General features: G+C 39.3%; 1 protein-coding gene across 1 annotated transcript in view; it reads left to right on the top strand.

Annotated features, from left to right (window-relative positions):
* Positions 1–202: 202 nt before the first annotated feature.
* nf2a (NF2, moesin-ezrin-radixin like (MERLIN) tumor suppressor a) overlaps positions 203–15,440 on the top strand; it is a 33,509-nt gene continuing 18,271 nt past the window's right edge. Inside the window, exons 1-6 of the mRNA XM_028577362.1 lie at positions 203–925; positions 2,439–2,564; positions 2,698–2,820; positions 5,615–5,698; positions 11,832–11,900; positions 12,403–12,485. Of these exons, the coding sequence (XP_028433163.1) occupies positions 812–925; positions 2,439–2,564; positions 2,698–2,820; positions 5,615–5,698; positions 11,832–11,900; positions 12,403–12,485 (599 nt within the window). The 5' untranslated portion in view covers positions 203–811. The remainder of the gene's footprint in view (positions 926–2,438; positions 2,565–2,697; positions 2,821–5,614; positions 5,699–11,831; positions 11,901–12,402; positions 12,486–15,440) is intronic.

Below are 15,440 nucleotides of genomic sequence, written 5' to 3'. Positions count from 1 at the left end.
GGCTACATATATTGTATACTATCATTATATTATCATAATGATAATACCATAAAGCATGTTTATCATCATTGGGTATCTGGATGCATATTTGAATCTTGATAAATACAAACAAATCATGCTCTCTGTTAATGTGCGCTACAATGTTATTACAACACTCTTGATGGCACTTGAATGCAGCATTGCTTTCTGGGGAGATCGCTATTAAATGGTAGCAGCAGCAGGTAGCTAGCTAGCTAGCGCTTCGTTTCCAGCGTAGTTTATGCGGCAACAGAAGTGTTTTGAACTGTCCAGAGGGGGTGTATTGGATTGGAAATTTCTCAGAAGCGTAGTTGAAAATGTTAACGTTTTTTACAGTATAAAGACGTGTAACTTTAGTGCAAGATAAGGGCGTATATTGGATATATAGCTAACGTTCATGTTATAGTTTCTATTTAACCTAGCTAACGTTAGCAGCAAGCCTCGGACAGTTCACTGTATGTATCAGCTCATGCTAAATGTAAACTTTTAGTTGTGTAGCTAACGTAAAATTACCACCAAAAAAAATAGAATATGCAATGTGTATGAGACATTAATAAACTAAGAACATGTCAATGAAAGCCTTATGCCAACTTTATTGGAACTTTTAGTTAAACATCAATTGATTGTTAAGCTGGACATACCGCATATATCTGTGTTTCTCATATGATAAGGTAACGTATACCAAATTGACTAATCTGCTGTCTACACCATAGACCTAATGGCATGCGAACTTAATTTTTTAGTTATTAACGCATTTTAAAAACTAAAAAGTTAAGTTTATTAGCTATTCGCGATGGCTAGTGCCTTGGCAGCGAAAATGGGATTTACCTCACTATTGAGAAAACAAGCCAGGAACTTCAACGTCAGGATCTGCACAGTGGAGTCAGACATGGAGTTCAGCTGCGAGGTGTGTAACGTTAACTTCATGTGTGTTTGAAAAACTGAGTATAATTTAATTTAACTTTACATCAATGTTTTCCTGACCACAACACCAAGTGCATCTAAGTTCTCCTACTGACTGGGTTACCAATTGTCATGCATTGTAATGCAACGACAACCGTATTCCATGCTTAGCCATACTGTAATCTGTAATGACAACTAAATTCGCGTGTAGTTACCATAGGTAAGTTACTATATAGTTTATCTAGGCGACAACTGTGATGATGGTCGCTCATATGTTATGAGAGTTTCTCTTTTCGACACTAGATGGCAGCAAGGAACTATGAGCAAACGCAATTGCTATAGTGGGCCTATTCTACAGAAGACCATCTGTTATAATGTATCTCTGTCTTATGCTGCAATGGAATCATGAACATTTTACGGCAAAGCTCAATGCAGTATAGGACTTGCTGCAATGCTGTGTGAATCACCCTGCAGTGTGAAGTAAAAAACACACTTTATGCTGGTTTCCATATGTATTTTTGGCCTTCTTGCAGTGTTTTTGGTTTAGCTTTTGATTTGGTTGATGATATATCAGAACTAACAGGCATCAAAATGACTTGCAGACACCACCTCTGTATTTAAAGGGGAGGAACCCCACCAAAGTTCGCAGTTGGTAATTACACAGAGCAGCATAATGTTAGTTGCAGGTTTCTATTTTTTGTGCTGGGATGATAATTGTATCAATTATGGGTTTTGTAAATAGCATTTAACGGGCATTGGTCATACAGACTAAATGTTCATTCCTCTTGCATAGCATTTTTTTATTGTCCCTACTAGTTGCCATTCCCGCTGCATGGTGGAGGTGATTTCCTCATTTCTATCAGTTTTTAACCATGAATTACTGGAATTGTTGGGTCTTTGTAAATTATAGAATGTGGTCTAGACCTACTCTGTCTGTGAAGTGTCTTGAGATAACTCTTGTTATGATTTGATACTATAAATAAAATTGAATTGAATTGAATTAACCCAACAGTTTTGTTTTCTTCATGCTAACCTTGAATGCACTTGACAGAAGCTTGCACCCTGATCTAGCTTAAAAGCTTGAGATGAAAGCAATCATAATTGGATATTTGCACCTGATATGCCTGCTTCATAGCTCTCAGCTGGATGAGGAGAACATGTATGGTTCTCTGCTTTCAACCACAGACTGACGTTATGATGGAAATGCTAGTATGTCTGGATTCAGTAGACACAGCATCATATGAATGCCTGCTGATAGTTAACCCTATAAAGAATTAAGTGCTTCTTTTCTCTGTATTTAACTCTAACAGACTGACTTTTGTATCCTGCGGATATATTAATTAAACAAGTTCTGGTACAGTAATTCAGCATTTTCAGCTTTTCTCTTCTGAGAAAATTGTATAAGATTAAAACATTTTGTAAAAATGATATTCCCTTCCATGAGCACCGATGGTTAAAAGGATACCAGAAGCCACAGATGCCACGTCTTTTTTTTATTAAAACATTTTGTATTTTAGGTCAAGTGGAAAGGTAAAGACCTTTTTGACTTTGTGTGCCGGACTCTGGGACTGAGGGAGACATGGTTTTTTGGGCTCCAGTACAACATCAAGGACACAGTTGCTTGGCTGAAAATGGAAAAGAGGGTAAGTGATTCTAATGTTTTACTGGTCTTGTAACAGCCATGAGCCATATAAACATTTTTGATTAAGACGTAGCGAGCATGAAGAGGGAACGTATGCAAATGCAAATATTGATTTCTTTGGTTCAATGTCATAGGTTCTGGATCAGGAAGTACCAAAGGAGGAACCAATCACCCTTTACTTTCTGGCCAAGTTTTACCCTGAAAATGCTGAGGAGGAGCTAGTGCAAGATATCACACAACATCTTTTCTTTCTACAGGTAAAACTATACATAATATTAAGAGTTTTGTTTTCATCATTTCATGGTTAATCAGATTGAAAATGATTCTCTTATTATACTCTGGATTTGCTCTTTATATACTTACCTTGTCGTCGTCTTATCTATTTCATTTGTGCCTATCATGCCATGAAGGCATTAGAATAAGGTTCTTTGTACACTTATGTTGACTGACACATTCTCTTTTTTCTCTGCTGCGGTCTAAGTTGAAATTGCTGCGGGCTTACAGGTAAACCTGAAATCCAACATGCCTCTCAAGAATCTGTGGATTACTGCCTAGTGGCTGTCTAGTGGGCGGACACTTTTTTTTCTTCAAAACCTCTCTCTCCTTGATCGTAATCTTCCCAGAGGGGTGCTGTGTTCAAGACTTCAAGAGAAAAAAAAAAAGCTTAGAAATGGGTGCCATCTTTCTGAGGAACTAGATGGTTTGAAATAAATGCTTTTAAAAATAGGTGTGTGAGATCTTTAACACTTAAAAGCCTTCAAAATGCTCTGTAAATTTAGGATTATCCATTTTCACCATTGCACACTATTTGGCTGATGCGCTATCTGTAGCTGCGTCTTCCTTACTATTCTGACCGGGTGCCAACAGGGGGCACGCGTCCACAGAGTTTCTGACAAGTTGTTGAGCCGAGCACTCTGTAATATACTTTTTCCATTGTCCCGGTCTGATTGTGTGCAGCCATGTGGAATCAATGCACAACATATTACCGCTGCCCTTTCTCTCCACTTAATACTCTCCGGGGAATTCCTGTGCAGCCTGCCACACCATTCTCCTCGCAAGAAATGAGATTTGTAACTGTGCTCCGATCGTCCAGTGCCACAGCCACATCTATCAATTACCAATTAGGCTTTAAGGGTTTAGTTACTGGCCAAGTTAATGACATATTGTCCATGGGATGCTCATCCCTCATAGCACTCATCATAGCACTCATAGCCCATTGTGCTGGTTTAGTTGTATGGTTTGAGACCGCAGTGTGCTTGTGTTCCTCAACATTTAGATAGAGGCGCTTATCTACTTAAGGCATATAAAAAATGTCTCTCTGTGTCCTTAATCCGTTTAGAGGTAGGTTGAAGCAATTTATTTATTTCAGAAGGAAACCTTGTTAAAAAAAAAAAAAAAAGACTACAGCTGACAAATTACTCAACAGTTAAAGCGGTGCACAGCTACAAGGGGGAGAAGAATACAAATGTGTAGTGCCTTGCATCGCCCGTCTCCTTATTACTTTGCTCTCATTAATTCCCATAATGTCAGTAGCAGGCCTCTGTTCAGATAGTGTCACAGGCATGACAGCTGGATTAGTGCTTATCAGATATGATCACCGACCCGGATACAAACACACACACACACACACACACACACACACACACACACACACACACACACACACACACACACACACACACACACACACCCCTCACACCCCTCACACACTTTAGACCAATTACACAAACAGACACATGCACACCTTCGTCACCTCGGCCTGCAATCTTAGCAACAACATGGTCTCATTTGTAAACACATTTCAAAACAAGCGAAGACAGCACGACTACCTTTGCAAATGATAAGGATAAGGATAACGCATTAAATTGCCCACTACAGCTGAAGCACGTTTGCACCATCTAACCTTGCAGTCCGGCTTTGTGGTTTATATCTAGTTTTGCAAGTTTGTGATTCCATTAGTTTGACAGGTGACGGAGCTTGGGTAGTGACACCTTGCGAGATGTAGCACTTTAATCTGTTGGGAGCTTGTTAAAGGGGATTGCCACTCATTTTAAGAATTCATGTTATTACTGGGATCCATGAAAGTCAACTCCACTCTTTCCATAAGCCATAGACTGGAGAACTAAACTTTGAATGTGTCGCTCTTACTGACTGGAGTGTATTCACACACATATAATCAGCTATCTAGTCTCTGTGGGGGCACAGACAAAAGCATGAATTATAAAAATGGGCGGCGCTCTCTAATTATGATTTGCCACTTTTCAAGGATTCACGCATTTCTGTCATGTCATTATACTCTGCTCACTAGCAAGCAGATATTCTTGGAGCAGCTTAATGATCATGTGAAATGATGTTGGCTTAGGTAGATAGTTTTTGGTCCAGTGTCTAATAGGTCCCCACGTGGCTATGATACTTAAGTCTTACAATATTTATTTGGCACAGTTTGTACTGTTCCAGACCTCTCTAAAATGAGCAACCCAGTGTACTTTAGCAGTGGTAGCTGGACGTTTATTTATTCAGTTTGCAGCATATTATAACTAGATTTTGTGGCTACTGAAAATTGGTTTTAGCTGTATACGGTTCCTGTGGGATTTTTAAAAGTGGAATTAAGGGAATAAACTTCTGGCTGTCATAAGCACATTTGTCAGAAAGTTGTTTTTTCCCCCTGCACTCTTCTCTCTAAGGTATCAAGTGTTTGAGTCAAGTACGATCACCTTTCAATCTGATACAGGTCCTTCATCTTACAAGAATTGTTGTGTTCCTCTTGTGGAAATCACTTTAAAGGAGATGTAACAATCAAACTGAAGACAAAGAACAGATGTCCTGATTTATATAAGGCTGTAGACGTTAGATAGTTTTCTCCCAATACCCAGCCTTATGTCTTCAGTGGCACATAAATGGCACAAAATATACATAAGCTGCATGGTTCATTCCTAAAAGATATTTGTGTTAGGTGCAATAAAGAGGGCTTTTGTTATCCAGGTGGATACGTGCATCGCAAAATTACCGGTACTAGTGCCTCAAAGCTGATCTTATTTGATAACTCCTCAGGTGAAGAAGAAGATCCTCGAGGAGGAGATTCACTGTCCACCTGAGGCCTCTGTGCTGCTGGCCTCCTACGCCGTCCATGCCAAGGTTAGTGCTCTTTTTGGAACTGAAGATCTTATTCTCAGTTATTTTCCAGCAAGATCAGTACCCACATCCATTCATCTTCTTTAATGTTTTATTTATCTTTACTTAAAAATTAGCATGACAACTTCTTCTCCTCCTCAACCATATTTTATTTAAAATTATTGGTCTGATGAGGTGCTAACAGTTGTGAATAATTTATTACAACAGGGCGCTTTCTGTAACTGCGGCAATGTTTTTTTAAAGAAAAACAGTGTAGACCCAGCAATTTTTGGTCAGGTTTTCACGCCCATGCCAGCACAGAGAAGCCACTATAGAGAATACTGTGACAACAGAATAAACCTTATTCTGAGCATCACATCATCATTCAAATTGGTTAAGTTCAAATGAGTTGATAGTGATTGAGGGAATGTTTACGTCTGTAACTGTCCTCGCCTGGTTTACCCTCCTTACATTTTGGGTTGTGATTTCTTTGTGGCTGTAAATGACTATCTATTTAAAAAAAATCTGTAATAACCTGTGGTGCTTCATATGTAATTCATTTTGTGGACAATACTTTCATTTGTTTTTTCATCATCTGAAAAAGGTATACTGCACCTCTTTCTCTCTTAAAACAGAGAGACTGCATGTTTTATTGACTACTGTGATCTTCTCATCTGGTTTCTCCAAAAAAAGACATAGATCTGCCACAATTGATCCAGAACTCTGCTGTATGAGTCCTAATAAGAAATAGAGAAGCGCACATAACACCTAAACTGCCTTCACCTAGTTTTGGTATTGTTTGTTTCTAAATTATTGGGAGTGCTACAGGGCCTTGAATAAAATGCTTTTACCGTAATGTAAAGCCCAGGACACCAGGTGCTCTGGAAGTAGCCTTTTAAGTAACTAAAATGCAGAACAATCACCTCTGCAGCCTCCCAGCAGATCTGCAGGTAGCAGACAATCTCAAATAAATAAAATCACCACAATCCCATTTAGTTGAAGTGACAATACTATAGCTACTTCAGAGATGCAGCCAAATAATGGAGAGTGTTCAGTTTGGTGACCTCGGGATTACATCTACATTGCATTCTTGCCACTGATGAAGTTATGACATCCTTGGGCTGTGACAAACAGTGTACAGTTAAAGGAAGTAGAGATGAGGGAAAACACCTCCAAGTTGAAGGATGTGGTGTTCTGCTAAAAAAATTGTGAATCCTTCCCTTTGGGTTGGGTTAAGATTGGCCACTTTTTGTTGTTGCTGAAAACCAATGTATATGGATAGTTAGTAGTGTTGTTGATGAATCCAGGTCCCAATCTTGATATTTGAGTGCAAAGAATTTGAATTCTATATATTGTGTTCAAAACGTGCATAGTTGCTTGCAACTGGTTGAAACCTGGCTATTGCAATTGAATGTTTCTATTGGCTGATCTGGTGCTGGGTGACATTTATGGTGCTGGCTTTCCTCACCAGACAACCAATCCCCCCCCTCCCCCTTCCTTAAAAACCAACGTCTCCTGACAAAGCGGCAAACGGCCTGTTGCAAGACCAGGGAAGAAGAGCATAAACTGTAGGCTTCATTCGGACTGCCTCAGCTCTGTTCACGCTCCACCTCTTTGCCCATTTTTGGTTTAGCCAATGTCAGGCACTGCCAAGTTGCTGACTGCTTTAGTTTGGCTCTTTAGAAACCTATAGGTGACGTCCCAGAGACTACCGGTATGTACATTCTGTATTTTCTACAGTCAATGCTCTTGACTCTGGAGCTCCTAAGGTCACAGAGCGGTGAGTGGGTGGGGCTTCAGCCCCCTTCCCAACACTGCCTGTGTTGATACTTTCCTGGGTAGAGGCACCATAGCCAAAACTGTGGGGTTTAGTTGCTCTTTAAGCATTAAGCATACTTTATGAGCACTATAAACTGCATTATCCTCTATGAATGTGCACTGTTTAAAATTTCTAAGCGATTTATTGGTTGAGGATCAAACCTTCAGTTACCTGAAGTCTATGGAAATCAGTTCACAGGAAAAAGCTCCCTTAATAAACCTCCAGTGATCTTAGTGGTTTTGGTTGAAGGATCCCATCTCTCTGAAATCCCCAAGAAAAAGATAGGGAGAGTGAGGTGGAGCTTTTTGACAGGCGGACAGGGTCTAGTGAGACTGGAGCTCCACCTCAAAGGTCTGGCCAAGAGCCCTCAGAGACTCGCCTTTCCCATGCCAATTTAACAGGCCTCGTTTAGATGAGACTGTGCGGATAGAGTAAAATCAGCAAATCTAATTTTGAGCATGGGACTTGTGCTCTCTGCTGTCAGCACATCAGTCTGGAAACAGCAAAAAATATGGGGTCACAATCTGTTTTCATTTAATCAGCAGTCCACTTTGATTAGAGCCAATGTGAGTATATTGGTGTTGTGAAGGGGAGACAGGTACTTGTTTAGCAGTGCAGCTGCTGAGAGGTTTTTGGCAGGCTTTCCCTTCTCTTTCTCTCATCACAAGTTGTTTTTTTGCAGCGCCAATGTGTAGCCCGTGATATTGTCTGTATCACACAGTGGGATCTACTTTGTTACCTGAGCTCATCTTTAATCATGATTATGCCAGCCTGAAAACAGCAATAAAGAGGGGGTAAAAGCATATTCCAAGATGGCATTCATGTTTATAAAAAAGATATTTAAAAAAAAGTAAATATGAATTATATCTTTGTTCAGGCATGTACAGTCGCGCACAGAATTTGTGTGTGTGTGTGTGGGTGTGTAATCAGTTTCCAGTCGGAGCAAGAAGTGGCATATAATTCATAACAAACGCATTAGGAAGCCAGAAAAACTAACGTTACCTTGTATAAATTACAGAGCAGTCATGAATAGAGGGGATAATACAAGTAAGGAATACTGGAGAAATTTGTGTGTGTACCAGTTCTCTAACTGACTTCCTTACAATTATTTCAGGAAAATGGGTGTTTTTAAAAGTAATGCTTGATAAATGCTTTTTAACTTTTAAAAATGTTTAACAGATTTTTTTTTTTTTATAAACCCTCTCTAAGACAGCAAATAAACAAAATTCCCAAGAGGTGAGAAAACCCCTTTGATAATGTATAAAATGTTATAAGTCATCTGATTAAAAAATAAACATACTAATTTTTGGCTGGATATTTGTATGTGTACGCTCTGTGAGTATATAGTTCAGCCTTGGTGTGTCTGCAGAGGTTTCAGTGCCTCCTGCTTTGTTTTCAGAGTGGGTGTAGTGCTTCAAGGAGGTGTTGACAGGGAATTTCAAGAAACAACCAGTTAGGAAAAATGCAAAGGGAGTCACTCTGGCATAGAGGTCGAGTACTGGAGTGAGGTTGGCTCCCTCAGCCAAAACGCCACTGAGGGCGTGGAGCTGCTTGTCCAGCTGAGTGTGGAGGGACATGACAGGCTAATAGGAATGAATGACACTGGTGGAAATCACTGTGTTTTACAACAAGATTTATACCAAACTTAATATTTGAAAGTTGAATGAGGCAGCATTTAGGCTCCAGTATGTTTACTCTGTAGCTGTATGCCAATGTTTTTCTTTTATTTCACCTCACAGCATATATATACAAGATATATTTCCAATTTGTGTAAACAGCAAAAAGCTCAACAGAGGTTGCACTTTTTAGTTTCAATCTGGATCACACAATATGTTAATACTCATGGAATTTGTCATCCTTGCCTCCTGGAGATTATATAAATCCTGCTTCACTCATCTGACTCAACTGACATAATATTGATGCCCACCACAGCTTGGGTGAGCCAGCATTACCATGAGAGACAATGAGACACATGGAAAGAAAATGAAATAGCCAATTTTACTGCTAGCTGGAGAGACATGTCATTTTAGTCACAATTTGCAGGCATGTAGTGCAACTCAGAAGAGATATCATTTTTAAAAGTGTAGATCTAAAAACAGGTTTTCTTTTATCGGTTTTTATCTGTCACTCACTTTCACTTCAAATTCGTATCTCACATGGGTAACACTGTGAATACATACAGAAAGTGTAAATATTAACTAGCGCTGCACAATATATCTTTTTTTATTGTCATCGCAATATCAACTGTCGCAATTAAAGCTGCGAGCAGCGATGGATGGGCCCTTGCGCTTCTGCGCGCGTCAGGGTTACCGGCGGACGCCGCTCCTTGCGACTGCGCATTTGCGCGGCACTCAGACGCCGCGAATCGTCAACAATGAAAAGGGAACTTCCCGCCGAGTACAACGATACCTCACACAAGATTCTACGTCATGCGGTTCATTAGCTGTGAAAGGGGGCGTGTCTTAAGCACAGGGGGCGGGCCAAACCATCACCAATGAAGAAGGAAGTCTCTGCTGAGTTCAATGATACCTCACACAAGGGTTTACATCAATCGGGTCATTAGTTATGAAAGGGGGCGGGGCTTAAGCATAGGGGGCGGGTCAAACCATCAACAATTAAAAACGAAGTCTCTGCTGAGTTCAATGACACCTCACACAAGACTCTACCTTAAACGGTTCAAATGTTATGAAAGGGGGCGTGGCCTGAGTAAGTGGGCGTGGCCATATTATATATTATATTATTATATATAGTATCACACGTAGACCACACATTCTGAGTTTCATGCAAATCGGATGATGTTTGTCATATAAGGCAGATTTCCTGTTGCCAGCGGGGGGCGCTATGACCAAAAGTTAATGTTGGCCTGTAGGTGTCCTCAGGCATGGACCCTTGTCAATTGTGAAAAATTTCGGGCAGATACGACAACGTACACTCAAGTTACAACAACTTCTTTGTTCATCGCTGAACACTCAAACACTCATATGAATTAGGGCCTTCGCCGCTGTCGGCGCTCGGGCCCTAATTAAAACTCATAATAAAAATAACGCTAGAAACACAACAACACAACATAGAATGAGTTAGTTATTTAGAATGACAAAAGTGGTCAAATGCTTCTAATTTATTATGTGCAAATTTTCAAAAGTCCCCCATTATAAACAACAATCAATGCACTCCCTTTCCATTTTTGTGAGACAATGTCTTTTTTGTGTATATTTTTCTCACCTTCGGGTAATTGCAATGACACTGACCAGAAGGTTTTTTAGCTATCTGAAACCTCAGGAGTAATGTCATATCTTGGTGCCAGGCTCACAATCAAATTCTGAGCGAGTCTTTCGAAGACTACCTATTTTCCACAAAGGTATAACTAAAAGGTTTGATAGTTATAGAGGGAGAAATCCATGAGAAGAGGTATGATTTTTTGGTGTCAGGCTTTTTCTTATACCTATTGTTTTGAACAAAAGTTCAACAGTCAATTTGCTTTCACTCTTGAGTTTAAGCACTCTTAGAGGGTGCCCTTAAAACTGTTTTCCAAAAAGATTGACCTGACTACTTACTAAGGATGTCATATAAATCTCACACATACAGCATGAGCCTAAAATGTTAAGACTTTTTGATGAAATTAAATTTTCACAGTAATACTACATTTGTCTGTATAATTTTCACACAATTCTGTCTCTTGAATACCCTGGTGCTCCAAGAGTTCTGTGGAAAAAATGCAAAAGTGTTACAAATATATAAAGGTTGCCTACCTAAGTGAAACAAATAATTTTAACGACACAATAACAGCAAACAATAGTCACAGTGCCAAGGAAAACATGCACAGAGCATAGCATACAGAAATGCACAGATATAGGTATGTTGAAGTTAACCTACTTTCATAAATCTACAGTCATAGACCACTTTTTTTTAAACAGTAGCTGCATGTATAATTCATATCCTTTCACTAGTTTTACAGTAGCCCAAAGGAAATTCCCAACCGCCACCCAGTCATGCCTAATCCATCCATATCTGTTCTCAAACATGCATGTTATAATTTGTATCCCGGCTCTGTGATGATAAGAAATCCGTCTCGGTTCTCTCTGAGATATCTCTAATAGCATCATTTACACCGTCTCCCACCAACTGGGCCACTGTGTGTGCGGTGCACATTAATGACCTCATGGCAGACCAGCCTCCATTCATTCTCCAACGGACCCTTTTCTTACACGCGCTGTAGTTTCATCTTATGAATTGCTCCCAGGAGAGGCATAGTCTGGCCTGTTATTGGACGGAAGGTGGATAACGTCCATTAGTTTGGAGTGATTTTAATCCTTTTGGCACTTTTGCTGTACTTTGCAGTACGAAGACTACGACCCCAGTGTCCACAAACCTGGCTTCTTGGCTAAGGAGGAACTGCTTCCAAAGAGGGTGAGTCACAGCTGGGTTTACTTATTGTCATTGCTAGTGAAGATACTAGTCATGTCATTAATAGACAAGATACATACATACAATACAGTATGTACTTTATTTAACTGTAACTTGTGAAACTATGGGTGTCATAACTGACAAGTATGCCAAGCTCTCACTATAGCGTTTTTGTAAATAATGATTTCATTATTAAGGGGTAGGATTAAATAAATTTACTCTTCTTCCTACTCCTTTTCGCACATGTAAATTAAGGAAGTTTTCTAATGAAATTATGTCATCTCTTCCTCTTTTTTACCTTTTTTTTTTAAATTGTGTTGGCTATGTTTTCAACAACTGCTATATACATGCTCAAAATAAATAAATAAAAAATAAATAAATACAAAAAAGATGTATACATATGTCTTATTATCTAGGCCTATATCTGCAATATGATCCAGTATGCACTGTATTATCTGCATGCATTGCATTCATGTATATATATGTTTGCCTCTTCCCATTTCAGGTTATTAACTTGTACCAGATGACTGCAGAAATGTGGGAGGAGAGGATCACAGCCTGTTATGCAGAGCACAGGGGCAGGACGAGGTAAAATGTGCTGCACCAAACTGTACCGCTGTGAAGTCATCAGCACATTTCCATCATAAGTTCACGTAGGATGTTCTTAAAACTTGGTTCTACAAGAAATGTTTAAGTTAAAACTTAAGTCCATTTTGGCAGCGAGATGCAAAAAGACTCTCATTAAAGTTTTTAAAAGCAGCATTGATGAATCCACAGGATGAACATTTTTAGTTGAGAAAATGCACCAAATGGCACCACTTACCACAGCCTTTAACTCATGAATTAAATCAAATAACATGAATTTTCATAAGAAAAGCACAATTAACATATCGGTAGCTATTTTTTAAAAGAGAATAATTTGGTAAGGAGTAAATACAGTATATCATAGTGAAAAGGACTATAAAATGTTGCTGGAATTGCTTTCATAAATCTAAAATGACACAAGAATGAAAATCAGTTGTTCTGTTGCACTTTGCTCCATCACTAAGCTAAGCTTATTGAAAAATTGACAGCGAGTAAGTGTGAGGGATGTGGAGTGTCTTAAAAGTCCCGTGGGTGGGGAGGTTTGGGCTGGAAAGTGAGTTCTAAAAGCTAGCAAACTGAACTGCACTTGGAAAAGTGATAATTGACTCACTCACTGATGCTGATGGCTTGTCATGACATTTGTTACATACTGTACATTTATGGTTCCTTGAAGATATATCCAAGAGACATTGGTGATGCCTTGACTTTTCCTCCCGCACCACCACAAGGTTCACCTTTGTGATGAAATGTCTTGACAACTATTGGATGGATTGTCATGTCCCCCTCAAGATGAGTTGCAATGGTTTCGGTGATCCCTTGAATTTCCATCTAGTGCCATCATCAGGTCAAATGTTTTATTTGTCTAGTACTGAGGGTTTATGACCAAAATACCTGCGAAATGAATGACATTCCCATCAGCCTCAGCTGTACTCTGTTTAGTGTTAATTAGCAAATGTTAGCATGCTAATATGCAAAACTAAGACAGTAAACATGGTAACTTAAGAACTGGTAAACATAAGCATTTTAACATTCTCATTGTGAGCATGCTAGCATTTAGTTCAGGGGTCTTCAACGTTTTTTAGGCCATAGACCCCTTAACTGAAAGAGAGATGCTGTAGGGACCCCCTACTACATATACTGTATACAATTTAGTTGCATATTAAACCGGGCCAGATGGATGAAAATGAATGGATATCATTTATACATCATGTTTTAATGTTAAACATACATGTGGAAAGCACAGTGAATCCTTAAGCTGAACTGTATGGCTACCATAGTGGCTACCTTACCTAGGGCTCGGCATCGTTCAAAATCTTTCGATCCGGTGCCAATTTCGATACCTCAATTTCAAAAATACATTAAACACAAAACTTTTCTTTTCCACCTTAATTGTGTATTAAAACAATTATCAAAATTAAATCTGGTAACACTGCTTACCCAGAGTAACATTAATAAAAGTGGTTATGCTTTTTTATAGGGGTGCGGTCAGATACTCAGGATTGGTATCAATCCAAACTTTAAACATTTACAAAAAAAGAGAAACCTTTTCGCCACAACATGAACATTTAATAAATAATAAATAAATGACATTGTGTACAGGCTAATATTGAATAAAATAAAATGCAAATTAGGAAACTGCAAATGAACAAACCTTAGTGCAAACTGCATAATGAACACAAACCTTTAACAATAAACTTGGTGACTGCCCTGTTGTCAACATTGAACTAAACCAATGGAGAACTAAACACAAAATGCAATTTGCAAAGGAATGTAAACCATGAATTTGCCCCCTGTTGCATGAAAGGTGCTGTAGAAATTTCTCTAAAGGCCTGATTTTGCCTGTTCACAACCTCAGGAGCTGCCTGTCAGTCAGTCACCAGGGCATAGAAACCACTGTTGTGCCTGCTTTTCTCAGTCTGAAGGGTATAAAGCAAAAGCAATCCAGCAACCACAGTGACCATTATCCACAAATGCCTTTCTAACAGTATATATATATCTAATCCATAGGTCACAAAAGACCCCAAACAACGCTGTGCAGGCCTCACTTGCCTGAAGGTTTTCCACCAAAAAAAGACTGGAACCACACTTCAAGAAAAACACTGCTGAGCAAAAAGAACATCAAAGCTGAATCACACATCTTGATGATCCCCAAGAAAACTTCTGTTTGCTCGACAAAAGTGGAACTCTTTGGAAGGTTACACTGCATTTCATAAAAAGAACATTATACCAACTGTAAAATATGGTGGTGGCAGTGTGATGGTCTGGGGCTGTTTTGCTTCAGGACCTGGAAGACTTGCCGTGATAAAAGGAACTATGAATTCTGCCTGAAGGACCTCTGTTCGTGTACTCAAGCTGAAACGAACTTGGGTTCTGCAGTGATCCTAAACACACCAGTCCACCACCGAATGTGAAGAAAAAACAAAATGTTTGTGTCCTGACCTGAATCCTATTGAGATGTTGTGGTATGACCTTAAAAGGCCGTTCATGCTCGAAAACCCTCTAATGTAACTGAATTAGGACAATTCTGCAAAGATGAGTCAAAATTCCTCCAGGACGACTGTAAAAGCCTCATTGCACGTTATCGCAAACGCGCTTGGTTGCAGTTGTTGCTGCTAAGGGTGGCCCAACCAGTTAAGGTTTAGGGGCAATCACTTTTTCACTGACAGGGCCATGATGGTTTGGATTTTTTTTCCCTTTAATGATAAACACCTTTTTACAAATTGCATTTTGTGTTTACTTGTGTTGTCCTTGACTATTGTTTAAATTGGTTTGATGTTCCGAAACACTTAAGTGTGACAAACATTTTTTTCACACCACTGTAAGTGCAAAGGAATGTAACTGAATTGCCTTGTTGCTGAAAGGTGCTGTAGAAATAAAGTTGGTCAGTCAGTCACCAGGGCATAGAAACCACTGTTGTGCCTGCTTTTCCATAAATATATATCTAATATATCACAGCAA

The sequence above is a fragment of the Perca flavescens genome, chromosome 5, assembly GCF_004354835.1.
Source record: "Perca flavescens isolate YP-PL-M2 chromosome 5, PFLA_1.0, whole genome shotgun sequence".
NCBI lineage: Eukaryota > Metazoa > Chordata > Actinopteri > Perciformes > Percidae > Perca > Perca flavescens.
Note: the sequence above shows the minus strand (reverse complement) of the source record. Positions and strands in the feature narration are given on the sequence as shown.